Here is a 25,423-nt window from a genome sequence, read left to right on the forward strand (position 1 = left end):
TCACAAATTATCCCCCGAGTGTATGAAACAAGGAACATTTATTATCTCACAGTTTCTGAGTCAAGAGTCCAGGACTGGCTAGGTTGCGTGCTTCTGCAGCCCCCTCCTCAGATGCTGGCAGAGAGAAGGTACCCCCAGGCCAGATCAGCAGGTTCCTTTCATGGGTTCCAGATGGTTCTGTGGCGGGGATGGAGCCAACCACTGGTGGGTGGGCTCACCCACGTGCCCAGAGCATCTCGGGATGTCAGCCGCGACAACCTCGAAGGCCTGCCAGAAGCTGCTCCGGGGATGTCGCCATGTGAGCTGGGGACCCCGAGCTCCAGAGGGGGGAAGGTGGGGGAACGGGAGAGAAACTGAGTCCCTCAGCTGAAGCCATTGCTGACCCCGCCAGCCTTGGAGGTCATTTGTGCTTGTCCAGTGGTGACTCCGGTTGGTCCCAGGGCCTCCTGCCCCGACCATGGGCTGGAGCTGGCTGTGTGATCTTGACCTGGGGAAGGGCCTGGGGGCAGGGCTCAGTTGCTGCCACTGCTGTCCTCGCTGTCAGAATACACACCCAGCTGGCTCAGGGAGGAGGTGCCAGACGTCTGGGGCGCAGGGCCAGCCACCTGGCCGTTCTTCATTGCATCTGGGGGAGAGGCGAGAGCTAGCCCACTGTGCCTCCTCGTCCCGGCAGCCCACCTCGGGACAGTTCCAGGTGGGCTCGGCCATTCCTGCTTGTTTGCAGCCTTTGTGGAAAGTGCCTGGCAGACCCATCACGGTTTAAACCGCACACCCCTTGACCCAGCAGCTCTGCTTCTGAAAGCTGATCTAGGTGGGCAGAGGTGCCCATGCCAGGGGTGCAACACAGAAAACGGAAACACTCCAAGTCCCAAGTGACAAAGAGGGGCAGACCCTGGCTCCACCACCCACCCTGGCTGTGTGGCTTTGGGCAAACAGCTTCACGTCTCTGGGCCTCAGTCTCCTCATCTGATAAATGGGGTAATAACTGTTCTGATAACAATGGCTCGTGTATCCGCAAGGCTCGCTGGGTGCCAGGATCTACTGCAGGCGCCCGACATGGAGCAGCTCATGGAATCAGCCCCCAAACCCTACGAGGCCCTACGAGGTTGGTCCTGTTGTCACGAGCAGCTTCCAGGACAGGAAGCTGAGGACCAGGGTTGAGGGCCCTCGACCAAGGCCACAGAACAAGCACGTGGAAGCAGAGGGATCTGCACCCAGGATCCCTGCCCTGGAAGCCTGCTCTTTCCACCTCATCGGGCCGACCTCACCCTAATTCTCCATCTCCCGAGGGTCCGAGGAGCCACACACACAGAGCATCAGCGGCACAACCACTGAGGTGCGGACAATTTGTCCTACACGCCTCTATCTGACTTGGGTTTTAAAAGCAAGCACTTGCTCCTTTTGTAATTACAAGAAAAAAAGGGAACTGTAGCCCTTCTCCCCTTACCCCTGGTTGGGGGCACACCTCACCCCGCACCGGAACAGCACCGGGGGTGCTGTTGCCACCTGGTGGCCACCCTTGGCACTGCATGAAGCTAAGGGACTGCAGGAACCTACCTGGGGCGGGCAGGACTCCTCCTCGCTGGATGCTGCGGCCCAGGTCTGTTTTCTTCACCACAACCAGGCCAGACAGCTGGGGACTGCTGCCAAAGGTGCCCACACTGCGCTCCCAGCTCTCTGCCTTCCTCTTGGCTTTTGGGGCCTACAGTTTGTGGCGGGGGTAGCAGGGAGCAGGCATGACTGGGGGGTCTGTCCCAGATCCTGCTCCTTCTCTGGCAGCCCAGTTCCTAGTCCCCAGCTGAGCCAGGATCTTTACCATTCCCACTCCCCCTGCTGTGCTGACCAACTCTCTCCTGCTCGAAACTCCTCTGTGCCCCCCACACCCTGCGCTTACACTTCCTAAATCACATTGTGACCGCTCACCTCCACGCCTTTACCCATGCCATTCCCTCCACCTGGAATGCCCCTTCTGCTTCTAGTTCACTTGGTGAACTCCTACTCATCCTCCAATACCCATCTCAAGTATCTGCTCCCCTGGGAAGCCTTTCCTCACATTTCAAGCTCAAGTGCGTGCTGCATGTCTGTGCCCGCAGTGGCCTCCACTGCCTTATTAACTGCCTCCGCAACCAAGCTGCGGGGTCCTGCCTTGTTCACTGCTGGGTCTGTAGTAGGTGCTCAATCAACATGTTTGAGGGAATGACAGAAGATGGGGGCACCCACTTTGGGGACCAGTTAGCGGGAGGCAGAGAGGGGCTCAGCCCCACCTCCAGCTCTTCAGTCGCACCAGAAGAGACCCCTTTTATCTGTTTGATGTTTAAATAGAGGAACTGGAAACCACTAGATGCAGAAGGCCCTGTCGGAGCTGGGAGCTGAGGGTGCAGGGGGAGCATGATGGCAGGGGGCTGCCCGCACAGAGCTCACCATCTGGGGAGGAAGAGGGTGGATGAGCGAGTAGATGCTCAGGACACCTTCGTCTTTTTCTTTTTTTGGCTGCATGGCATGAGGGATCTCAGTTCCCCGACCAGGGATCAAACCTGTGCCCCCTGCATTGGGAATAGGAAGTCTTAACCACTGGACTGCCAGGGAAGTCCCCAGACACCATTGTCTTGATCAGTGATGTGAAAGAAAGAAGTTAGGGTGGTGTGACAGCGTCGGGGGGACAGCTACTGCTGATCGGGGGCCAGCAGAGCCGAGGTCAGAACGCAGTGCTGAGGTCAGCAAGCAGAGATGGGAGGCAGGACTGAGCCTGGCCCATCCGAGGGGGCTGGCACAGTTGGGGCGGGGAGTGGGGGCAGGAGGAGGACACAGCGGCCTCACTGCATCCCCTGTGTGTGGTAACCGAGACAGAGGCCGTCCGCTGGGGGCACAGGGAGAGACCGGCAGTCCCAGCCGAAGCTTGCTCATCTGGCACCACTGAACTGACTGGCGGAGCTAGCTGCTACCCTTCACCTTTCATCAAACGCCATTCCATGTCCCCGTTAAACTAAACCCAGGGAACAGAGGGGTGAAAGAGAGATGCTTCCGTAAGAGTTATAGTGAAGTCTGTGTAAAGCAAAATACAAGAAGTCCACCATCAAATTAGCTACGAGCAAGGTAACTGTAAGAGACTGGCAGGTGGGCTTCCCTGGTGGCGCAGTGGTTAAGAATCCGCCTGCCAATGCAGGGGACATGGGTTCGAGCCCTGGTCCAGGAAGATCCCACATGCCTCAGAACAGCTAAGCCCGTGCGCCACAACTACTGAGCCTGTGCTCTAGAGTCCACGAGCCACAACTACTGAGCCCATGCGCTGCAACTACGGAGGCTGCGAACCACAACTACTGAGCCTGCGTGCTGCAACTACTGAAGCCCACACGCCTAGAGCCCATGCTCTGCAACAAGAGAAGCCACCGCAATGAGAAGCCTGGGCACCACAACAAAGAGTAGCCCCTGCTCGCTGGTACTAGAGAAAGCCAGCACAGCAGCAGCGAAGACCCAACGCAGCCAAAACTAACTAACTAAATTTATTAAAAAAAAAAAAAAAAAAAAAAAAGACTGGGGGGAAATCATACAAGGCCAGACTGCTTTGAAAGTACCTTCAATCTCTTGTTCCACTTGAAAGAAAAAAAGAAGAGGAAACTTTAGACCATGAATTCTGAGGCTGGTTTATGCAAGAGAGACAGCGTGAGAACTCTGATCAGGGATACAGCCTCAAGGAAAACACCTTGGTTCTATGTCAAAAGGTTAATGGGTGAGAGTGAGAGTACGCGACCCCCAAACCCGCTCTCTTCAGACACTTACAGAATTCTCAGCTGGAACATGGCTGCCTCAGTGAAAGACTACATTTCCCAGCCTCCTTTGCAGCAGGATGTGGTCAGGTGGTTCAGTTCTGACCAATGGGGTGTGAGCAGAAGGATGTACTCAATCAAGGGTATAGTTACCCTCAATGTCCTCCTCCCTTGTCCCCACCTCTTTCCACTGGCTGGGATGCAGACGTGGCACTGAGCTGCCTTGCAATGAGGGCATCATCCTTGGGACGGCAGGACAATGAGGACCCGGACACCAGGGTCCACCTTCTCTGTTCTGCACAGCCCCGCACAACTGTTATTCGAGAGAAAAGTAACTTCCATGTAGTTGAAGTGGCTGTCACTTGGGTCCTGTCCAGTGGCTGGACTTGTATTTAACTAATACAGACCAGGAACATGTTTTGAATTAAAATAATAAGTTTCTGGGGGTGTCTGTGCTATTTATGATTTCCCACTTTAACCCCCTCCTTCAATTAACAAACCAGAGTGGACTTGACCACCTTGGATAAGACATCTGTGGCAGAAAAGGCTAGCTCCCTCCCCAAACGCTCTTCTTTCTTTCTGCCAGCAAGGGCAGCTAGAGGAGGCAGCTCCCAGCCTCCCTTGCAAAGGCAGGATGAGGCCATGTGACTATGCCCGGCCACTGGGACTCGGGGGGAATGGAGGTGGGCTGCATCTGAACCTGGGCCTCCAGGCGCTGGCTGGTGGTCCTCCACACATGCTCTGCCTTCCTGCAGCTGGAACCCCAGGGTGCTCTGAGCCAGCTGTGACCGCGGAGTTGGCATCCATGTTCTAGGATGGGGCAGAACCAGGAGATGGGAGGAGCCTGGATCCCTGAGTGACTGCATGGAGCAGGGCTGCCTATGAGTCCAGCCCAGGACTGTGAAGTGACTGAGAAATAAACGTCTGCCTGATGTCTCTAAGTGTGGGGAGTCTCCCTGTTTCTGCAGCTGAAGCAGGGGTGGAAAACTACAGTCCCGGAGGCCTGTCACCTGTTTTTGTAAATAAAGTTTTATTGGCACCCGGCCACGCCCACTTATTCATGTACTATCTACGTAGCAAGTTTAGTGCTATGTTTAGTGCTATGATGTGGAGTTGACCACTTACGACCCAGACTGGCCTTTCAAGACAAAGTTAAGCCAACCTCTGGCTTACTCTGTCCCTGCTTCACCTGAGAGCATGTGGAGATGCAGGCAGGCCGCACTCACCTCGTCCAGGATGGCGGTGGGGTTGGGCAGGAGGGCCTGCTGGGGCTGGGTGGGGGCAGCATCCTCCTCTGAATCAGAGTCTTCCAGGAGTCTTCGTTTCCTAGATTCTTCCACTAAGGCCCTGCGGGAAGGAAAGTGGCACTTGGGAAAGTGCTCTGTTGTGGGACAATGGCCAGGACCCCTCCACACACACACACTGAGGTGCGCTGCCTGGCTGCCCCGTCCTGATCTCACTGAGTGGGGGATGCGGATGCACAAATAACTTTAAAATAAAATTCTTTGTCCAGGGGCTTCCCTGGTGGCGCAGCAGTTGGGAGTCCGCCTGCCAATGCAGGGGACGTGGGTTTGAGCCCTGGCCCAGGAAGATCCCACATGCTACGGAGCAACTAAGCCCATGCACCACAACTACTGAGCCTGCGCTCTAGAGCTCACGAGACACAACTGCTGAGCCCGTGTGCTGCAACTACTGAAGCCTGTGTGCCTAGAGCCCATGCTCCACAAGAGAAGCCACTGCAATGAGAAGCCCAGGCACTGCAACAAAGAGTAGCCCCTGCTCACCGCAACTAGAGAAAGCCTGCACGCAGCAACGAAGACCCGACCCAATACAGCCAAAAATAAATAAATTAAATAATTAAAAAAAAAAAAAAAAGTTCTTTGTCCACTGAGCCCAGTGGGGTAGTTAAGTGCCTGGAAGCCAGAACCATTCTGGGTTTGAACCCCAGCTGGGGGGCCTCAGTCAGGGCTGTGCTGGGAGCTCCTTGAACCTCAGTTCTCTTGACCACCATAACGACAGAGCCAAACTCAGAACAGTGCCTGGCACCAAGAAGGGGCTCGCTAAATGCAGACTCCTCTCACTGTTATTTATGCCAACCCAACAGCAGCTGGTATGTGCCTGACCGTGTTCCAGGCCATGGATGCAGAGGTCAGAGCAAGTCCCTGTTCAGACTTTAGATGAGGGGAGATAGATAATAAATCAGGAAAGGGGCAAATCAGCAAGAAGGTTCCAGAGAGTGGGAGGTGCCAGGCAGAAGCATGAACACAGCAGGCCTCAGGCCAGATCCTCAGAAAGGTTGGCTCACCAGGCCAGCCCTTGGGGGGGCATCTGGATCTGGACTTGGGGGCTCCTGTCACCCTCACTGATGGGGGGCTCCTTGTCCCGACACTGTGCAGACACGGGGTCTGCACGGGCATCTGCTCTCCTCCTGGGTTTGGGGTCTTGGCCGTGCCGGGCCAAGGTGCCTGCGTGACCAGCCCCCAGTGAGAACCCCGGGCTGGGTCTCGTGGGCCTCCCCAGGGAGCGCCCCTCCCTCTGCTGTCATGTCTCATCTGGGGGGATTAAGCCTGTCCTGTGGGACTCCACCGGGAGAGGCCTCTGAAAGTCTGCGCCCGGTCCTCCAACTCTGCCCCACCTGCCTTTTCCTTCTGCTGATTTTTCCCTGTAACTTTTCACTGTAATTAACTCATCAAACCTGGGGGTGATCCTGGGGGCCCCGACACAGACGCCATGAGACACAAAGTGAGATGGGGAGGGAGATGCAGGGAAGGCCTCCCTGAGATAGTGACGCACGAGGGAGCTGTGGAAAGGTCTGGAAGGGGGCATTCCAGGCAGAGGGAAGGACCCTGTAGAGGCTGCAGGGGGGCAGGCGCCCCGGGACTCACGCCGCCTCCCGCTCATCCTCCGCCTGCTCGTGCTTCCGCTGCTCCTCCTCCGACAGGCGGTGCTGCCGCAGCATGGCCTCGAAGTCCACGTGCGCCTGCCGCTGGTTCAGGTCCTTGAGCTCCTGCAGGTTCTCCAGAACCTCCATCTCCAGCTTGGAGTCCTTGGTTCTGTTCTCCAGCACCTGGCAGGTGTGCAGACGCAGGGCTGTGTGAGCTGGGATTCCACCCCTCCACGCGGCCTGCGTGGCCTCTGGGGTCACCATGGGCAAGGGGAGACCCGCCCACCCTGGGGCCTCGATCCACAGCACCCGGTCCCACAGCTGTACCCATTTCACGGCTCGGAACACTGAGGCTCAGGGAGGGGAAGTGACTGCCCAAGACCACGCGGCTGGTCAACGGTGGAGCCAGGTGGCCTGGACTTCCAGCCTGGCTCCGTCACTAAGCAAAAGTAATAAAGATTTAAAAAAAAGATGATCTGAGCAACTGGTGTGTGCCAGGCTCCAGGCTAAGATGTTTCCAGACATAATCTCGTTTAATCTTCACAATAACTCCCACTTTACAGACAAAGGAACTGAGGCTCAGAGAGGTGAGGTCGGCCCCGCCAGGTCTCAGAGAGGTGGCTTTGGAGCCAGGCGGGGCTGGGAATGAATCCTGCCTTGGCTGCTTCCTGGCTATGTGACCCTGTTGAACTAACCCTCTGGGAAATGGCAGTTGTGGTGGTTTGAAAATACGTCCACAAATTCTTTCACGCTCCTCCCTTCCAGAGGTGGAGCCTAACTCCCCTCCCTGTGAGGGTGGGCTGTTGTAGTAACTCGCTTCTGATGAACACAACAGGACCAATGACGGTGTGTCCCTTCCGAGACAGGTCATGAAAGGCCCGGGGCTCCTCCTTGTTCTCTCTGGGACTCTCGCTGGGGGAGGGGGAGAAGCCCCCATGTTGTGAGGAGGCTCAAGCAGCGCTGTGGAGAGGCCCATGTGGACAGGACATGAGGCCTCCAGGGAATGGCCACGTGAGGGGGCCACCCTGGAAGTGGCTCCTCCAGCCCCAGCTGAGCCATCAGATGAGGCAGCCCCGGCAGACAGCTTGACTGTGATCTTGGGAGGGACCCACAGAGCCATCTAGCAAAGCTGCTCCTGGATTCCTGACCCTCAGAAACTGTGGGATAATAAATGCTGGAAGTTGCAAAGTTTTGAGTCGATTTGTTACACAAGGACAGCTAACCAGTACCAGGGTAATAACCCCGTGCTGGCCAGTGTAGCAGTAACTAGAGCAGCACATGGACAGCACTGAGGGAGCTCCAGGAATACAGCAGACTGCCTCGAAGGCCTATTTCCCTCCCTGCTGCTCCGCACGGCTGCTGAAAACATCGGATCAGATCTGACATGGCTTGACCAGAAAACACAGCTGGCAGAGGCGTGAGGGTCCAGGAAGAGATGGGAATTATGGGGGTGGGAGGAGACAGAGGAGAACATGGACTTCCTACTATTTATGAGAAAGACGAAAAAAAACTGTCCAGTTAAAGATGAAAATAACTTCTTTAAGGGATAACAAAAGGAGTATCAATATTTATGAATTACTATGTGCCAAGCTGTGTTCTAAGAGTTTTATGTGTATGAACTCATTTAACCCTCACCACAAGTGTACGAGGGGGACACAATTCTCATCTCATTTTACAGATGAGGATGCTGAGACACAGAGAGGCCAAGTGCCTTGGCCAAGGTCACACAGCCAGGATATGGTCAAGAGAACGTTTCCTTCTCTATTTCTAGTCTTAATCCAAACTCGCCTAATGGGAACCTCCTTAGAAAACTGCGGGGCAGCTGGCTGCAGGAAGCACCTGGCGTTCCGAAGTCCAACTTCCTGACTCCCTGTTAGTTTTCTCTTGCTGTGCCACAATTTGCCACCAGCCCAGTGGCTTAAAACAACACGAATTCATTGTCTCCTGGTTTCTGTGGGTTGGGAGTCTGGGCCGACACAGCTGGGTTCCCTGGCAGTCTTGCTAGGCTGAGATCAAGGGCCCAGGGCCCTCTTCTGAGCTCACTCAGGCTGCTGGAGAATTCAGTTCCTTGTGGTTGTGGGACTGAGGTCCCTGCCTTCTTACTGGCTGTTGACTAGGGGCTGTTCTCAGCTCCTAGGGGCTGCCTGCTGTTCCCTGCCACGTGGCCACTTCCACAGTGTCAGTCCTTCATGTCTCTGACGTCCTCTGTCTCTGACCCTAGACAGGTATTAAGGGGACCATCTGGATAATCTCCCTCTTACAAGGGCGACTGTGCCATAGTTTAACCTAACATAACTCAGTCATAGGAATAGGATCCTTGTATGCACAGTCTTGGGACTGGATGAGGTGTGTGACCAGGAGTCAGGGCTCTGGGAACATCTTAGAGTTGACACACACACACACGCACGCACGCACCTGCGCACACTCACCTTCATGGGGTTGTTCAGCTCCTCGTCCTCCCGTTCCTTCTGCACCCTCTTCTCCTCCTCCTCCAGGAGCTTCTCAGCCTGGAAGTTCCGCGTGGCTCCATGCTCCATGGTGTAGTCTGTGTTTTCGGGGTCTGTCTGGGAGGGAGGATGGGCAGACATCAGCTCCTACATCTCTGAGCATCAAGAGCTTCTGCTGAACAGCAGCCAGCAGCCTGGGACACCTTCTCTCTGTGTTTCACTCCTCTTAATACCAAATCTTTCTTTTTCTTGCCTTATGGCTTTGGCGAGTACAGTTCTTTCTTTCTAGTGCTCCTGTCCCCTTTTGCAGAATCACTGAACTCCCGAGCATAGACCTGCAGACCCTTCTCCACCTGCCCACTCCCTCCCTCCTGCCCTTCACCTTCCACATGTTTGCAAATAGAAGTCTCTGGACCTCTGCACATATCTTTTCTGGTGTGTGTGTGTCTGTGTGTGTGCATGCGTGTGTGCACACACTTGACCTTCTCCCCTTAATTATGAATTACATATCAAGTATGTACAGAGCATGCTCCTATTTGCGTTTATAAAACGGAGAAGCAAAAATATAACATGGTATCCTGGATGAGACCCTGGAACAGAAAGGTGATATTAGTAGAAAGATTGAAATCCATATCATGTCTGGAATTTGGCTAACAGTAATGATCCAGTGTTGGTTTCTTACTGTGGCGGATGCACTGTGGAAATGGAAGACGTTAACAGGAGGGGAAGCTGGTGAGAGGCAGATGGGAACTCTCTGTGCTATATTTGCAACTTCTCTGTAAATCTAAAAGTATTCCAAAATAAGAAGCTTACTATTTAAAAAGAAAGAGCAAGGAAGAGAGTGATCCCTGTGTGTGCATGTGTATGCAGAGCACATTTTTTGAAAGCCATACAAGAAACTGTTATAAATGTCTCTATGCATGGGGGCTGGCTGGGCAGAGGGGAGCAGTAAACAAATTTTCCAGTGTTAATCCTGCACTACTGTGGGGGTTCTGTTTTTACCATATGCTCACATACACACACACACATACACACACACACACACACATATATATACATACACACATATATGCAATCCTAGTTATTTGAAATTCTTCACTATAAAGGCCGATTTATAACATTTTGCCATAGTTTCTCTAATCTTAAAAAAAATTCATACGTATTCATTAATATCTAAATATATACATCCTTCATAATTCAGGTAAAAAAAACCATTTTCTGGAGACAACCCATATGCCCATCAGCTGGCAAATGGATAAAGAAAATGTGGCCCATCCATACAGTGGAATATTATTCAGCCCTGAAAAGGAGTAAAGCACTGATACATGCTACAACACTGATGGACTTTGAAAACGTGATGCTCAGTGAGAGATGCCAGACACAAAAGGCTACAGAGTGATTCCACTGATAAAGAAATGTCCGTAACAGGCAATCCACAGACACAGGAAGTGGATTCGTGGTTGACAGGGGCTGGGGAGAGGGATGGGGAGTGACTGCTGACAGGGTTGGGGCTTAACTTTGGGGTGAAGAGAACATCCTGGAATTAGAGAAGACAGCTTGGTACGTTAGGAGTATAAACCACTGAATTATACAATTTAAAATTAAAATTAAAAGGGAGAACTGCATGGCATACAAATCGTATCTCAGAAAGCTGTTGTTAAAAAAGTAATTAAAATATATCATTTTTTAATGTACTTATTTTAACCAAATCTTGTTTTTTAACCAAAGAAAAAAAGTCCCTAGCAAAAAAAATGCTCAAACAGTACAAAAGTATGTGAAGAGAAAACTATATGTTCTCTTCATCCTTTCCTCAAATCTCTAATACCACCCTTAGAGTAACAAAGTAAAAACGTGGCTGCTACTGGCTGTGCAAGATTCCACTGTACCGTAGTTTGTCCCTTGAATCCCATCACCATACATTTAGGTTGCTTCTGGTTTTTTGCCTTTATAAACAACACTGCTGTGAACTATTCCCCAAACCTTTGCTGTCTCCTGTGGAGAAGGTGAAATGGGATTTCCCTGGAGGGAGAGGACAGGAGCACTGACCCCCAGGGGAGGAAGGACCAGCCTGGCTGACCGCCTACCTTGAAGGTGATCTCTGCCAGGCAGCGCGTGCACTTGATGTAGAAGCGGAAGATGGGCAGGCCCAGGTAGGACTCATTCTGCACTGTCTCTTTGCGGGCGTTGAACTTCTTGCCCTTGTAGATATATTCTCCACATGTCTTACACCTGTGGGGCAGGACAGGGACTCAAGCCATCTCGGTACCCTGATTCTTACTGGTAGGACGCTTTAGCATTCTGGCAGATGGCTGCTTGCATACCTCCAGGGACGGGAAGCTCCCCACCCCGCAAGAAGACTGCCCCACTGTGTGTACTGATTCCCTTAGACGGCATACTCTTCTCACTAATATCTGGGTCTCGGCTGAAGTGTTGCCTTCTTGGGAAGCACCCAGACTACCCAGACTAGGTGAGACTCGCCTATCACCCATTCCTGGAAGCAAGCCTGGAATTCATGGGGCATCCTGACCTCCAAAGTGCGGATTCCACCAGGAGGGATGCCACAAGAAGCAAGGTAGAGCTCGCGCACCCTGCCCTCCCGCGGCCCCTCCTGCTCAGATCCTGTGCTCCCTGGCCTCCTGGCTGTCCCTACAAACACCCCAGCTCGGTCCCACCTCCGGGCCTTCGCCCTTGCAACTCCCATAGCCCGTGACACCTTCCATTCCTCAGATCCCAGTTCTGCTGGCATTTCTTCTGATGTTTGCCTGACCACCCAGCGAAGCGCCCTCCCTCCCCGGCCACCGTCCAGTCTGTCTCTCTGTCTCTGTCTCTCTCTCTCATGACCATCTATGTGTCCTACATGCGCCTTTTGTGAATACGCCTGAGCCCTTATGTATTATCTCTACTCCCCACCAGGTGGCTCCAGGGGGTCAAGTCTTATTTATTTATTTATTTATTTTAAAAATTTTTGGCTGCGTTGGGTCTTCGTTGCTGCGTGCGGGCTTTCTCTAGCTGCGGCGAGTGTGGCCTACTCTTCATTGTGGTGCTCGGGCTTCTCACTGCGGTGGCTTCTCTTGTTGCGGAGCACGGGCTCTAGGCACGTGGGCTTCAGTAGTTGTGGCACATGGGCTCAGTAGCTGTGGCACATGGGCTTAGTTGCTCTGTGGCATGTGGGATCTTCCCGGACCAGGGCTCGAACCTGTGTCCCCTGCATTGGTAGGTAGATTCTTAACCACTGTGCTACCAGGGAAGTCCCGGCGGGGGGGGGGGGGCAAGTCTTGATGCCCACAGTGTCCCTGGCACCCAGCCAAGGCCCTGGTGCACAGCAGGTACCCAGTAAGTGACTGCTGAGGGAAAACGAATGAAGGAAGGGGAGAGAGAAAAGAATACGTAAACACGGGCTGAATTTCACTAACAAAGGTGGCTTTGATTACCACTTCGTTTCAGATGTGCTAAGATGTGAAAAATTGTGGTGAGGTACAATAATTCCGAAGCGGTATAAAGGACGAGGCCTGGGAACTGTGATGGGGAGGGAAGGATGGAGGGGGTTGGGAGGGGGATCCGGAGGGCCTCTCTGAGGGGGTAAGATCTAAGCCAAGTCTTGAAGGGTGAAAAAGAGCCACCCAGGGCTTCCCTGGTGGCGCAGTGGTTAAGAATCTGCCTGCCAATGCGGGAACACGGGTTCGAGCCCTGGCCCAGGAAGATCCCACATGCCATGGAGCAACTAAGCCCGGGCGCCACAACTACTGAGCCTGCGCTCTAGAGCCCGCGAGCCACAACTACTGAAGCCCGCACACCTTGAGCCCGTGCTCAGCAAGAGAAGCCACCACAATGAGAAGCCCACGTACCACAACGAAGACCCAACTCAGCCAAAAAAGAAAAAAAGAAGAGCCAGCCATGTGAGAGCAGAAAGAAAAGTGTTCCAGGCAGCGGCAACAGCTTGTGCAAAGGCCCTGGGGCGGGAACGGACAGGACTGCTGGAGGAAGTGAATGTACGTACAGGACCTTGTCTCGTGTGCTCACTCTTACTACCAGTGACTGAGATCTCGACACAGGTACCAGCTGGGAGCTCTGAGACATCAGGGAGATTAGTCCTGAACGGCAGGAGGGTGAGGTCTGGCACGGTCACTCGCTCACTGGGTCCACGCCTGAGCCAGGACCGACGACCTGGTCTGAGCACTGGGGACGGGACGCTCTCTGTGGGTGCCGGGCACTGGGTCTGTCCACCACGACCAGTGCAGGGGCCCCGCGGGGTCGCTCACCTCATGTTGAAGGGGGCCATCAGCCGCACCACATACTGCCGGTCTTTAGGAAGCTTGAGCTTTGGGATTTTTGAAGGGTCGAAGTCGGGTGGGTAGTATTTCTGTGGGGAAGAAGGAAGGGTCAGGGGAGCTGCTTTCAGACGCAGGGGCAGTCTGGGGGCAGAGGGAAGGGGCTCTGGGGAGCTGTGTCTGGGTCCCCAAGACCACTCTCACGTTTGAGGATTTGGTGAGAGGACTCCTAGGACTTGCATACACTTGTCCTCATGGCTACTATTCATTACAGCAAAGGGATACAGAGAAAAACGAGCCAAGGGAAAAGGCATGTGGGGAGGGGCCCAGGGAGACCGGACACAAGCTTCCAGAGACTTCTCCTGATGGAGTCAATTCTCCCAGTGATATATTGTGACAACGTGTGTGAAATGTCCCCCAGGGAAGCTCAGGAAGACCCAGCACCCAGGGTTTTCATTGGGGGCTGCTGTGTAGGCACCTCTGCCCGGCACGTATGACGATTCCAGACTCTTAGACTCCCGGAGGGGAGCAGGTGCTCAGCATAAACCACACTGTTTGTACTAACAGTTTAATCCCAAGGAGCCATTCTTTTCAGAGAACATTGGGAACCATCCCAAAATTCAGGTTCCCGGATACCAGCCAAAGTCCAGCATTGCAAGCCAGGCTTTCTAAGGCAGCAGCCTCAAGCCTGTTGCATTAACTCTTTCTGCACAGAAGCCTGAGATGGGAGATGTGGGGAAGGAGAGTTTGGATTATGAAAGAGAACTACATACGATAATCAGAAAATAAAGCACTTTGCATTTTGAGCACTTACTAGGCTCCATGTAGTACACAGAGAGCTTTATGTCCCCTGCCTCATGGAATTCTTGCAAAGACTCTATGAGACAGAGAATGGTGTACCCATTTCACAGAGGAGGAAACTGAGTTCTGGTGGTTTCAGCTACTCAGGGTCACACAGTGTGAGCAGCAGATCCAGGATTCAGACCCAGGGACACAGCTCTGGGGAAACTGTGGTACAGTGATTAGGAGCATCAGTTACAGAGCTGGTGGGGAGGGGTGTCTGGGTTTGATTCCTCTATTCTCTGGCTATTACATAACCTCTCTGGGCCTCAGTTTCCTCATCTGAAGAAGGGATAACCTGTCCCCCTGAGAAGACCTGATGAACAAGGCATATAGAGCTGTGCCTGGCACACAGAAGTATCTACCAGCAAGTTATGGAAATAGCTGGGCTGCCAGTTGGATCCTCGAGATGGAAGGACTTTCACGGACTCGAAGTCCGGCACACTGCACTGGGTCTGGCTGGGGCTGAATTCCTAATATAGGTGTTTAAGAGATTAGAGCACTGAGTCACTGTAAGAGACATCATCCTGGGCTCCAAGCCACCAGTCTGGAGAGGTCTCCTCTCTACTCCGTCCAGACATCTTAGGCTTACACACTCCCAGGCTGGGGAGCTCACCCCCTTCCTGGGAGCACACACCCTGCTGAAGGGCGGGGAACAGGGACTCAGAATTCCGGAGCGCTCTTCTCCAGAAGCTGAATCCTGCCTTTCAGAGACCAGCTCCACACCCCAAGAGTCCCAGTTTTCCCCAACAGAACTGGGAGAAGTTGAGGCAATTGGAAGGGTCCCTGCCAGCAGAGCAGAAGAGCTTAGCAAAGCCTAATCCCTCCAAGGAACACGATTGGCTAGAACCCCAAGCGGGGAGACACTTAACAGAGCCACGCCTCCTGAAGATGAGAATGTAAAGTGAGAATACCAATATCCTAAGGAAGCTCCGCCCCCAACGGGAGTGACTGGATATTTCCTTTCAGAAAATCCTATCAGAAGTGAGTGGGTAAATAGCCTAAGCTCCGCCCCCACAGGTGACTGGGTACACCCCAGCCTCGAGAGGAAGGCTTAGTGAAGGCCCACCCCCCGCAGAAGGTGATTAGGAGGGTTCTAGAGAGCCCCGCCCTGCAGAAGGCCGTTGGGGAAGAAAGCAAAGGCCCTAATAGGAGAGTATAAGTAGCCCTCCTCGGCCCGAGCTCCGAGATGTCCCGCCCCAGGTCGAAAACCCTAGTTGCCCAATACTTACGTTTAAAACTTTTCGCTCCGACATCTTTACCTCCTACTCTTCTCACGACCACGAGAATACTGATTAGGCTGAGTGCTTGTCGAACTTCCCCGACCATCTATCCTTGTATTTCCGCTTCCGTCACTTCCTTCAGCCGCTGTTATTGGCTGCTGAGTACACAGCTTGCCTTTTCATTGGTTCAGATCCCCGCCTGTCAACAGTCGAGTCCGTCTGTATTCCCTCCCCAGTTGCAACCTCGGTAAGGGCGCAGCAAAGGGTTCCGGCGTCGGTGTGGATTTGAAGTTCCGAGGAGGAGGCGCTGCGCCCTCTAGAGGTGAGCAGCGACTGGTTAAAATTTCGTCGTCACGCGACGTGGCTGCTGGTAGCTACGTTCCCTGTGGTTTGTTCTTTTATTCAGCAAACGTAGAACTCAGCGTTGAGCGCTTACCTTGTGTGTTGGGCTCCGGGAACCTACACATCGTTCCCGTGTCCCTAGCGCTCACCTGAGGACTGGGGCAGTTCTTACGATCCACACAGCTCCACAAGGAAGCACCCTGGACGCCCCCCCACACCCAAGTTTATCTTGAGTCACAGTTAGAGACTCAAAGACCAGGCTCCAAACCTACCTCCCCCTACAAACATTCGCTCCCAGATGTCCCCCCCGTTGTTTGCCTCTGAGTTGTCCCTCTAAAGAGGTCGTTCCTTCCCTAGCCTCCTCCCTTCCTTTTACAAATGTTTGTTCTGTGTCAAAGACGTGCTCAGTCACTGGGGACACATCAGAGAGTAAGACGTAAGATTTCTGCCCTCATGGAGATCACAGTCTGTCTGGTGGGACTGATGTCACAATAAACACACACAAAAACCCTTTCGGGTCCTGGTAAATGATCTGAAGATAATAAAACAGGGAGACATATGGAAAGTGATGAGAAGGGGCTACTTGAGATGTATGAGTGTCCTATGGCTGCTGTAACAAATTACCACAAGCTCAATATTTTTAAACAACACATTTATTAGAGTTTTGGAGGTCAGAAGTCTAAAATGGGTGGCAGGTTCCTTCAGGAGGCTTCAGGAGAGAATCCATTTCCTTGTCTTTTCCAACTTCTAGAGGCTGCCAGAGTTCCATGGCTCGTGGTCCTGGATCACTCTGACCTCTGCTACCACTGTCACATCACCTTCTCTGTCTCCCTCTGACCCTCCTGCTTCCCTTTTATAAGGTCACTTGTGATTACCTTGGGGCCACCTGGATAATACAATATAACCTACTTCATTTTCATTAACTTTAAAAAATATATTTATTTATTTGGTTGCAACAGGTCTTAGTTGTGGCAGGCGGGCTCCTTAGTTGTGGCTTGCTGGCTCCTTACCTGTGGCATGCAAACTCTTAGTTGCAGCAGGCATGTGGGATCTAGTTCTCTGACCAGGGATCGAACCTGGGCCCCCTGCATTGGGAGCATGGAGTCTTAACCACTGCACCACCAGGGAAGTCCCCATTTTCATTAACTTAATGAAATATCCTCAATCTTTAAGGCTCCTCAAGATCGTTAAATTAATCACATCTGCAAAGTCCCTTGTGCTGTGTAAGGTATCACATTCACAGGTTCTGGGGATTAGGACATGGATATCTTTGGGGGGGGGTCTTTATTCTGCTTGCCCTAGATGAGGTGGTCAGGGAAGGCTTCTTGGAGGAGGTGACCTTGGAATTGAGACCTGAGTGAAATGCACCGAGAAGCTCCTGGATTGAGAAAATCCTTCAGAGCCTGGCTGTGTTTTCCCCTCCTCAGAGCTTCCCAGACAAACTCATGTCCCATTGGTGTCCACCCACAGTGGGGCTCACATCTGGGCAGCTTTTGAGGTGAACCAAACTGAACTGAACTGAATGGATTCATCATTCCATCCCAGGTGGAACACCCACCACCCCTGCCCTGACTCCCCCAGCCCCGTCTCTTTCTCTGGTCCAGCCCTGACCCCGTGTGTGGCAGTGGGGATGCACTGTGTGTGTGTGTCCTGGTCTGTCCTCTCCTCACAGGGTCTCATGTGGATCTGTTAAAAGAAGGAAGAGTCCTCATTCTAGTGACAATGATCCTTTTCTAATTAAACAATTTTAAAAATCTCATATTCACAGTTCACAAAACATTGCACTGTGTCAAAGGAGGCAGGCAGTACATCCCCATTTCACAGACTGAGAAACTGAGGCTCAGAGAGGCAAAGTCACTTGTCCAAGGTTGCCCAGCAACTCGGCAGCAGTGAACCCAGGCCAGTCAGGTCCCATCCACACTTAGGTGGATGTCAAGGGCACAGCCCCTCTTCGGGGGTGCAGGGAACCCCCACTACTTGCCCAGGGTCACAGAGGCAACGGCGGGGAGACTCCAGGCGCTTGATTCCCCATAGTCAGTGAGGTCCAGAGCAGCCACCTGGATGCAGTACTTGGCTTGGGCCCTCACAGCCTTGAGGGTGAAGGATGTGCCTTCAATTGGTCCCACCTGAAAGCAGAAGGCGGTCTGGGTCAGTGGAAACAAGGAAGCTATGTGATCAAGCCTTCCGTCCCCATGTTCGGGCTGCTGCTCCAAGACTCAGGCACCAATGGCAATCCTCATCGGCATGCCCTCTGCGGCCCCTGTACATCTTCGGACATCTTAAACATCTTGCTGAGCAGGGAGAGCCTGCCCCTCCCTGGCCAGCCAATTCTTGGTCGACCAGGAGCATGCCTTTCATATAAAAACCAATCCACACCGAGTCCACACCCCCATCCATCCCCTCTCTGTACTGGTCACACACCAGCCCATATCCCCACCCTGCCCTAAATCACCCCAGGGCCAGATGCCAAGCAACTAGAGACCACCCTGCAGCCCAGAGCCCACTGGAATTATTCAAACTTGCTTACCCTAAGCTGTTCACCTGCCCCGCCTAGCCTTCCCCGAGGAAACCCCAATCCACCTCTGGCCTGGGCTCTCCCCTGGCTCCCACTTCAGCCTCCTGATGTCCCAAAGTTGCCCACATGGCCCTGCGTGGCGTGATGTGTCCTCTTTTCTGGGGAAATGTAATAAATTCTTCTTTCGATGGCCTTGACCTTTCCATGTCCTCACTCAGGCACCTCCACAGATTAAAATCCCTGGGCACCCATGAGACACCCTCTCAGCTCCGCCTTTCTGGTTCTCTGCCCTGTCCCCTCTGTCCCCGCCACTCCACACTCTCCCTCCAACATCGGGGTCCCCCTCATCCTTGGCACGTCCCATGTCAGCCACCATCAGCAGCTTCCCAATAGCAGGTCTGACTATGTCCCTCCTTCCTCTGCACAAGCTGTCCCATAGGGCAGCCGGATGTGACGCTTTACGTTTTAAATTTAGATTAATTATCATTGCACAATCTTGCGAATACACCAAAGTTACTGGCCTGTGCACTTTAAAACAGAGAGCTTCGTGGCATGTAAACTCTGTCTCAATTTTAAAATTGCAAGCATTTACAAAATTAAATTAATGAATACTACATCAACTTTAAAAGCCCATTCCTCGACTCCTCACCAGGTTGCAACCGCTTGGCAGCCACATGCGGCCCGAGGCTACCGTCTTGGACAGTGTGGATGTGGAACATTTCTACTGTTGCAGAAGGTTCTAAGGGACAGGATTGCAAAAGCCTAAACCCTGCAAAGACTCAGCTCCTCAGCTCAGCATCCAAGGCTGCCCAGGACACAACTGCCCTGCCCATATGCTCACTGACTGATACCTGCCTTTATTTTTTAAGAATGTAAAACAATATATTGGTGCTCTCAATTGAGGTGAAATTCACATGACGTAAAATTAACCATTCCAAGGTGAATAATCTAGTGGCATTTAGTACATTCACAGTGTTGGGCAACCATCACCACTATCTAGTTGCAGAACATTCCATCCCCCCAGAAAGAAGACCCATCCCCATTAACAGTCACCCCCTCTCCCTCCCCCAGCCCCTGACAACCACTAATCCAATCTCTGTCTCTGTGAATTTGCCTGTTCTGGACATTTCCCATCCATAGAATCACACACAGTGTGTCCTCCTGTGTCTGGCTTCTCTCACTGAGCATCGTGTTCTCAAGGGCCCATCCACGTTGTAGCGAGTGTCAGGGCTTCTCTCCTTTTCATGGCTGAGTGATGTTCCCGTGTGTGGAAGGACCACGTTGTGTTTATCCATCATCCGTTGATGGGCACTTGTGTTATTTCCACCTTTTGACCATTGTGAGTGGTGCTGCTGTGAACATTCGTGTACAAGTAATTGTTCGAGGCCCTGTTTTCAATTCTTTTGGGTAGATGCCCAGGAGTGGAACTGCTGGGCTGCGTTCACGTCGCACACCAGCACCCCAAGCTGTGACCCACACCCCACTGTACCTTTGCACATGCTCTTCCGTCTACCCGGGAACTGCCCTCCCCGTCACCTCACCCTCCTCACCTGGCGGAAGCGGGCAGCTCCGTGGCGCTTGTAGCGGATCCGGTACTTGAGTGAGAAGATCTCTGGGAAGGGCCAGGACCGGGGGGGTTCCCATTGCACCCAGAGCCGCTGCCCAGGGAGGGGGCTCAGGCGCACACCTTCTGGAGGGTCCGGTTTGACTGACGGACAAGCAGGAGACAGGGTCAGCGGAGGGCACATTCATTCAACCAACCAACCAATAAATATTAATTGAGGGTCTGCTGAGTGTCCAGGGATGTTCTGGATACTAGGGACACAGTAGTCCTGTCACCTTGGAGCTCAATCCCCCCGGGAAGAAGATAAGACACAAAGGCAGATCCGAAGGTCATAAAAAGGAGGGAAGAAAGGTCAGGAGTGCAAGGAGGGTAGTGAGTTGCAATGTTTTTGGAGACATAACTCACATACCAGAGAATTCACCCTTTGGAAGTGTACAGTTCAGTGGTTTTAGTATATTCACAGTGTCACGCAACCATCACCACCATTTAATCCGGAACATTCCATCTCCCCAAAAGAAGCCCCATCCCCGTGAGCAGTCAGCACCCCATTCCTCCCTCCCAAGCCCCTGACAACCACAAACCCACTCTCTGTGTCTGTGGATTTGCCGGTTCTGGACATTTCCCATCAACGGAATCACACACTGTGTGTCCTTCTGTGTCTGGCTTCTCTCACTGAGCATTGTGTTCTCAGGGTCCATCCATGTGGTAGCGAGTGTCAGGGCTTCTCTCCTTTTTATGGTTGAATAATATTCCATTGTGGGGATGGACACGTTTTGTGTATCCATTCATCGGTTAATGAGTATTTGTGTCGTTTCTAATTTCTGCCTATTATGGATAATGCTGCTATGAACATTCATGCACAAGTTTTTTTCTGCAAACGTGCTTTCCATTTTCTTTTAGATATATACCTAGAATTGGAATTGCTGGATTACATGGTAACATGTTTAGCTCTTTGAGGGACTGCCAGTCTGTTTTCTAATAACCGCCAGCAATGTATGATGGTTTGCAATTTAAAAAAAATGCTTAGGGAGGACTCACTGAGGAGATGACATCTGAGTTGAGAGGTAAAGGAGGTGAGGGAGTGAACAGTGTGGAGACCTGGGGGAAGAGCCTTGCGGGCAGGGGGAACAGCACATGTAAAGGTCCTGGAGCAGGACTGTGCCTGGTGTGTTGGAAGAACAGCGAGGAGGCCCATGTGGCTGGAGCAGAGTGAGTGAGAGGGGGAGAGGGAGGAGGGGAGGGCAGGGAGGGGACAGAAACAGATGGTGGGAGCCCTGGAGGGCTGTAGGCAGGGCAACAATGGGACCTGACTCAGGTGCTCACAGGCGCCCTCTGGTGGCTGCTGTGGGGAGGACAGATTGTGGGAAGGAGGGCAAGAGCCCAAGGGGGGACCCGACTGGAGTGCTCACAGGCACCCTCTGCTGGCTGCTGCGGGGAGGACAGACTGCAGGCAAGAGGGCAGGAGCCCAAGATGGGACTTGACTTGAGTGCTCACAGGCGCCCTCTGGTGGCTGCTGTGAGGACAGATGGGGGTGAGGGCAGCAATAGGGGACCAGGATGGAGGGGCTGCCACTGGTCTAGGTGGGCGGTGATGCAGGTTGCACCAAGTAGGGGCTCAGGAGAGGGGAGAAGTGGGCGGATTCTTGCTGAATTGTGAAGATGGAGCCCACAGGATCCGTGAGAGATGGACAGGATCTCATCCTGACAGGTGGGAGGTGGGCGTGTGTGTGTGTGGGAGGAGCAGAAGGGGGACCCTCCACACCCCCACCGCTACCCCTACTCACTGATGTGCTCTGGGACGAACGGCACGAAGCTGCTGCTGACGCCCCGGGGGTGGACAGCCGTGATGTTGAGCACATAGGGCACCATGGAGAACATCTGGATGTCAGGGATGATACAGCTGGTGGCCTCTGGTGTCTGCTGGAGGCAGGGCCAGCTCTCCCCATGGGCTGCCACGCCAAGCCTGGACACCGAGTGTGCTGTGAGGGTCCCAGCACTTCCTGCTGGCCCCCTGTGTCCTGGACCCCAAGTAGGGACGGCAGGTGAGGAGTCCTGCTCTTGGCTGTGTGATCCTAGGGACCCCTCACTCCAACATCACAGAGCCTGGGGGACCCAGGGTCGGGGGTAAAACCCCACAGGGAGATGCTAGGGTTTGGATTCTAACACTTTCTGGGGGACTTCCCTGGCGGTCCCGTGGTTAAGAATCCGCCTTCCAATGCAGGGGACGCAGGTTCGATCCCTGGTCGGGGAACTAAGATCCCACATGCCACGGGGCAACTAAGCCCACGCGCCACAACTGAGCCTGCGTGCTCTGGAGCCCATGTGCCATAACTAGAGAGAAGCCTGTGCACCACAGCAAAGAAGAACCCGCATGCCACAGCAAAGACCCAGCACAGCCAAGTAATAATAATAATAGTTTTTTAAATAAATAAATAAAGCTTTCTGGAACGTCAACATTCCAGCCTTAGAATTCCAACATTCCCAGGTCTATGATTCACGGATTCCGGAATCCGAAATAATAAGATTCCAGCTCTCTCGAGTTCTGACACCCCAAGATTTCAGACTCTAGAGGCTGGAGCTCAGCACCGTCCACAGAAACTTCCACAGCATCCAAAACGTTCTGCTTCTGCCCTGTGGATATGAAGCGCGGCTAGCGCAACTGAGAGGGACTTTTTGATTTATTTCATCTAATCTGAATGAAAAGTTTCCACCTATCAGAAAGTGTGGGAAAGTTCCTCAGAACAACTCAGGTGTGTGAATCTACTTTTCCAAACACAAATGTTATGAAATCTAATCAGAGATCAAGAATATCCGATTGGGGGACTTCCCTGGTGGCGCAGTGGTTAAGAATCCATCTGCCAATGCAGGGGACGCGGGTTCGAGCCCTGGTCCGGGAAGATCCCACATGCCACGGAGCAACTAAGCCCGTGTGCCACAACTACTGAGGCTGCATGCCACAACTACTGAAGACCATGCACCTAGAGCCCATGCTCCACAACAAGGGAAGCCATTGCAATGGGAAGCCCGCTCACCACAATGAAGAGTAGCCCCCGCTCACCACTAGGGAAAGCCGGTGGGCAGCAACGGGAAGACCCAAAGCAGCCAAAATTAATAAATAAATTTGTTTTTAAAAAAGAATTTCTGATTGAATGTTTAGCATCTGAATTGAAGTGTGACACGTGTAAAGCACACATGGAATTCCATGACTTAGTATAACAAGACCGAATGCAAAATTTCTCATTAATTTTTAAAGTATTGATTACATGTTGAATACTTTAAATACTATTAATGCTATGAAATCAATTTCTAGTATAAGTTTAAATATATGAATCGTATATAAGCATGTTAAAGTACATTGCATTCGATCATATTAAATGATAAACATTTGGAATATTTAGATACTATTTAAATAAAATATTAAAGCCAATGTCACCCATTTCTTTTTCTTTTTTAAATGTGGCTTCTAGAAAATTTTACCCTCCACATGTGGCTCGCAGTACGTATTTTAGGGAGTATATTTCTCTTTTTTTTTGCGGTATGCGGGCCTCTCACTGTTGTGGCCTCTCCTGCTGCGGAGCACAGGCTCCGGACGCGCAGGCTCAGCAGCCATGGCTCACGGGCCTAGCCGCTCCACGGCATGTGGGATCTTCCCGGACCGGGGCACGAACCCGCGTGCCCTGCATCGGCAGGCGGACTCTCAACCACTGCACCACCAGGGAAGCCCTAGGGAGTATATTTCTAAGGGTTGGTGGTGCTCTAGAATTCTGAGGGGTTCAGGCTCTCACTAAGTCCCCAGCTGCCCTGATCCTAGGGGGTCAGCCCAGATGTAAAATCCCCAGGAAGCCCTCCAGGCTCTCTGACCTGTATGTGGCAATGAAGGACGTGGGCCTGGAGGAGTTTGGAGCGGGCGGCAGGGTCCAGGAGCAATCCACTGCGATCGGGTACCTGGAGGCCTGGCACCGCACCCTGGGCTGGGTGACAGCTACTGGGGGGCCCGGAGAGAGAGGGAGAGCATGAGCTTCTGATTCACCCAGGACCATCAAAGTCCTACCGTGGCTTGGCCCCCACCTCACTGCCAGCCAGTGCTGGGCACACATTAGGAGCCTAATAGAGGTTTGTGGAATAAATGAGTACATGAATGAAAGGCACCTACATCACCTCTCACTCTCACTACAACCCACCAAAGCAGGAACTATTAGCCCATTTTCCAGATGGGGAAACTGAGGTTGAAGGTCCCCACAGAGGGGACCTAGGGTTGGTGGGGATTTCTGGGGGGAGGGAGATGCTTTACCAGACCCCCTCTTTGTGATGGTTTTGTTTTGAATCACACGAAATGAATGGATACAATTAAAATTTCTTTCTCTCCCACCCTCCCTTCCTCCAGGCTGTGGCTGCCACTTCCCGGTCCCTTTGGGGTAGCTCTTGCCCTCTCTGTGCCTCAGTTTCCCCCACCCGTGCAATGGGATGGTAACCCCCTCCCATCAGTGGTCATACAGAAGGTGTGTGAGCTCCCACCCCACCCAGGATGTTCCACGGCAGACAAAGTCCAGTCCTCAGAGAGTGTCCCTCTGCCCTGGCTCCCCCTACCCTCCCCGGGTCCCCACGTACCTTCTCTCCCGCAGCAAAGTGAGCAACCCACCCAGAAGGTGAGGGTGAGGACAAGTCTTGGGGCCATGGCTCAGGCGGGATCTGCTTTCAGAGGCTAGGGCAGGGAGCACCCTCGGCCAGGCAAGGGACTCAGGTCCCACCCAGGGGAAAGCCCAGCCCCCAGTCGAGGCCCCCTACTTCCCCTTCCCCTTCTGACTCACTGCCTGGTTCATGGGGCTCCGGAGGAGGAGCCCCCAGTCCCTTCCCCGACCACCCCCAGTCTCGGGTGCGGAAGGCCCCAAAGGTGGGGGCAGAAGGAGGAGGCCACGAAAGGGAGAAGTGGTGACCCTGTGGCCTTTCCCAGAAGAGCCTTCCTTCCGGCTGCAGCGAGGAGGAGGCACGCCGGGGAGGGCCATGATGACAGGGAGAAAGACAGAGAGAGGCCAGGGCGGGGAGGAACAGAGAGTAGCAGGCGCCGACAGAAGATGCCCATCACTCATCAACCACAAAGATGGGGACCCCCACCCCCGCCAGCCACATTCCACGCTCCAGGCCACAGAGAGGCAGAAACCCAGGCTCTGGGAAGGTAGCCCCGAACCGTGGACGTTCTCCAAGGGCCTGGGATGCCCGGGGACAGGCAGAGCCACTGCTGGATGCTGAGGAAACCTGGGGAACAGGCTGGACACGGAGCTGGAAAGAGCCAGGAACCCCCAGGGGATTTCAGGGGGTTGGCCCAGGGGCAAAGAGGCCGTGGGAGGGTGTGGGACACCCCCACCAGGGCCGGGTTTAGGGTGAGGGCAGTGAGGTAAGTCGTGCAGCCTCAGATGCTGTCTTCATTTGACATCTGCATATTTTGTTCATCATGAACTTTTGGGAACCCCTTCTGACTTTTAAAAATAGTGCAGTAACTGGGGAATTCCCTGGCAGTCCAGTGGTTACGACTTTGCGCATCCAAGGCAGGAGGCGCGGTTCAACCCCTGGTCTGGGAA

General features: G+C 53.1%; 2 protein-coding genes across 6 annotated transcripts; both read right to left on the reverse strand.

Annotated features, from left to right (window-relative positions):
- Positions 1 to 19: 19 nt before the first annotated feature.
- On the reverse strand, positions 20 to 15,547 carry YJU2 (YJU2 splicing factor homolog). 4 transcript variants are annotated; one of them, XM_089905632.1, is made up of 9 exons: positions 15,436 to 15,547; positions 13,355 to 13,455; positions 11,180 to 11,324; positions 9,078 to 9,212; positions 6,650 to 6,831; positions 4,991 to 5,111; positions 3,918 to 4,077; positions 1,558 to 1,702; positions 20 to 625 (listed from the first exon to the last, which is right to left on the reverse strand). In XM_089905632.1, the coding sequence occupies exons 1-9, from the start codon at positions 15,457 to 15,459 to the stop codon at positions 541 to 543; spliced, it is 1,098 nt and encodes a 365-aa protein (XP_089761758.1). In that variant the 5' UTR covers positions 15,460 to 15,547; the 3' UTR covers positions 20 to 540. The 4 variants fall into 4 exon arrangements, 3 of the variants coding, with proteins under 3 accessions (XP_089761758.1, XP_022413311.1, XP_022413309.1); XM_022557603.2 differs by lacking the exon at positions 3,918 to 4,077 and having other exon boundaries at positions 15,436 to 15,546; XR_016391522.1 differs by lacking the exon at positions 20 to 625 and having other exon boundaries at positions 1,637 to 1,702; positions 3,778 to 4,077.
- Positions 15,548 to 17,337: 1,790 nt separating this feature from the next.
- Positions 17,338 to 24,570, reverse strand: EBI3 (Epstein-Barr virus induced 3). 2 transcript variants are annotated; one of them, XM_089905654.1, is made up of 5 exons: positions 24,456 to 24,549; positions 23,709 to 23,829; positions 21,632 to 21,810; positions 19,834 to 19,991; positions 17,338 to 17,894 (listed from the first exon to the last, which is right to left on the reverse strand). In XM_089905654.1, exons 1-5 carry the CDS (start codon positions 24,520 to 24,522, stop codon positions 17,742 to 17,744), a joined length of 678 nt encoding a protein of 225 aa, XP_089761780.1. In that variant the 5' UTR covers positions 24,523 to 24,549; the 3' UTR covers positions 17,338 to 17,741. The 2 variants fall into 2 exon arrangements, with proteins under 2 accessions (XP_089761780.1, XP_089761779.1); XM_089905653.1 differs by having other exon boundaries at positions 17,343 to 17,894; positions 23,709 to 23,832; positions 24,456 to 24,570.
- Positions 24,571 to 25,423: the final 853 nt, after the last annotated feature.

The sequence above is a fragment of the Delphinapterus leucas genome, unplaced genomic scaffold (genome assembly GCF_059928025.1).
Source record: "Delphinapterus leucas isolate spDelLeu-1000000601 "Yukka" unplaced genomic scaffold, BTC_Dleu_Yukka2 spDelLeu_asBTCV2_sq25, whole genome shotgun sequence".
In the NCBI taxonomy this organism is placed as follows: Eukaryota; Metazoa; Chordata; class Mammalia; order Artiodactyla; family Monodontidae; genus Delphinapterus; species Delphinapterus leucas.

Bases quoted from the DNA above. Each gene is read 5' to 3' on its own strand.
- YJU2 (XM_089905632.1), bottom strand. From the start codon at position 15,459: ATGTCGGAGCGAAAAGTTTTAAAC. The intron at 11,325-13,354 runs GTGAGCGACCCC...CCTGCCCCACAG, and splicing joins ATGGCCCCCTTCAACATGAG to GTGTAAGACATGTGGAGAAT. The intron at 4,078-4,990 runs GTGAGTGCGGCC...CTCGAATAACAG, and splicing joins CCACCGCCATCCTGGACGAG to TTGTGCGGGGCTGTGCAGAA.
- EBI3 (XM_089905653.1), bottom strand. From the start codon at position 24,522: ATGGCCCCAAGACTTGTCCTCACCCTCACCTTCTGGGTGGGTTGCTCA. The intron at 23,833-24,455 runs GTACGTGGGGAC...CGGGCCCCCCAG, and splicing joins ACTTTGCTGCGGGAGAGAAG to TAGCTGTCACCCAGCCCAGG. The intron at 17,895-19,833 runs GTGAGGAGGGTG...TTCTGCTTTCAG, and splicing joins GAGCTGCCCGCTTCCGCCAG to GTGGGACCAATTGAAGGCAC.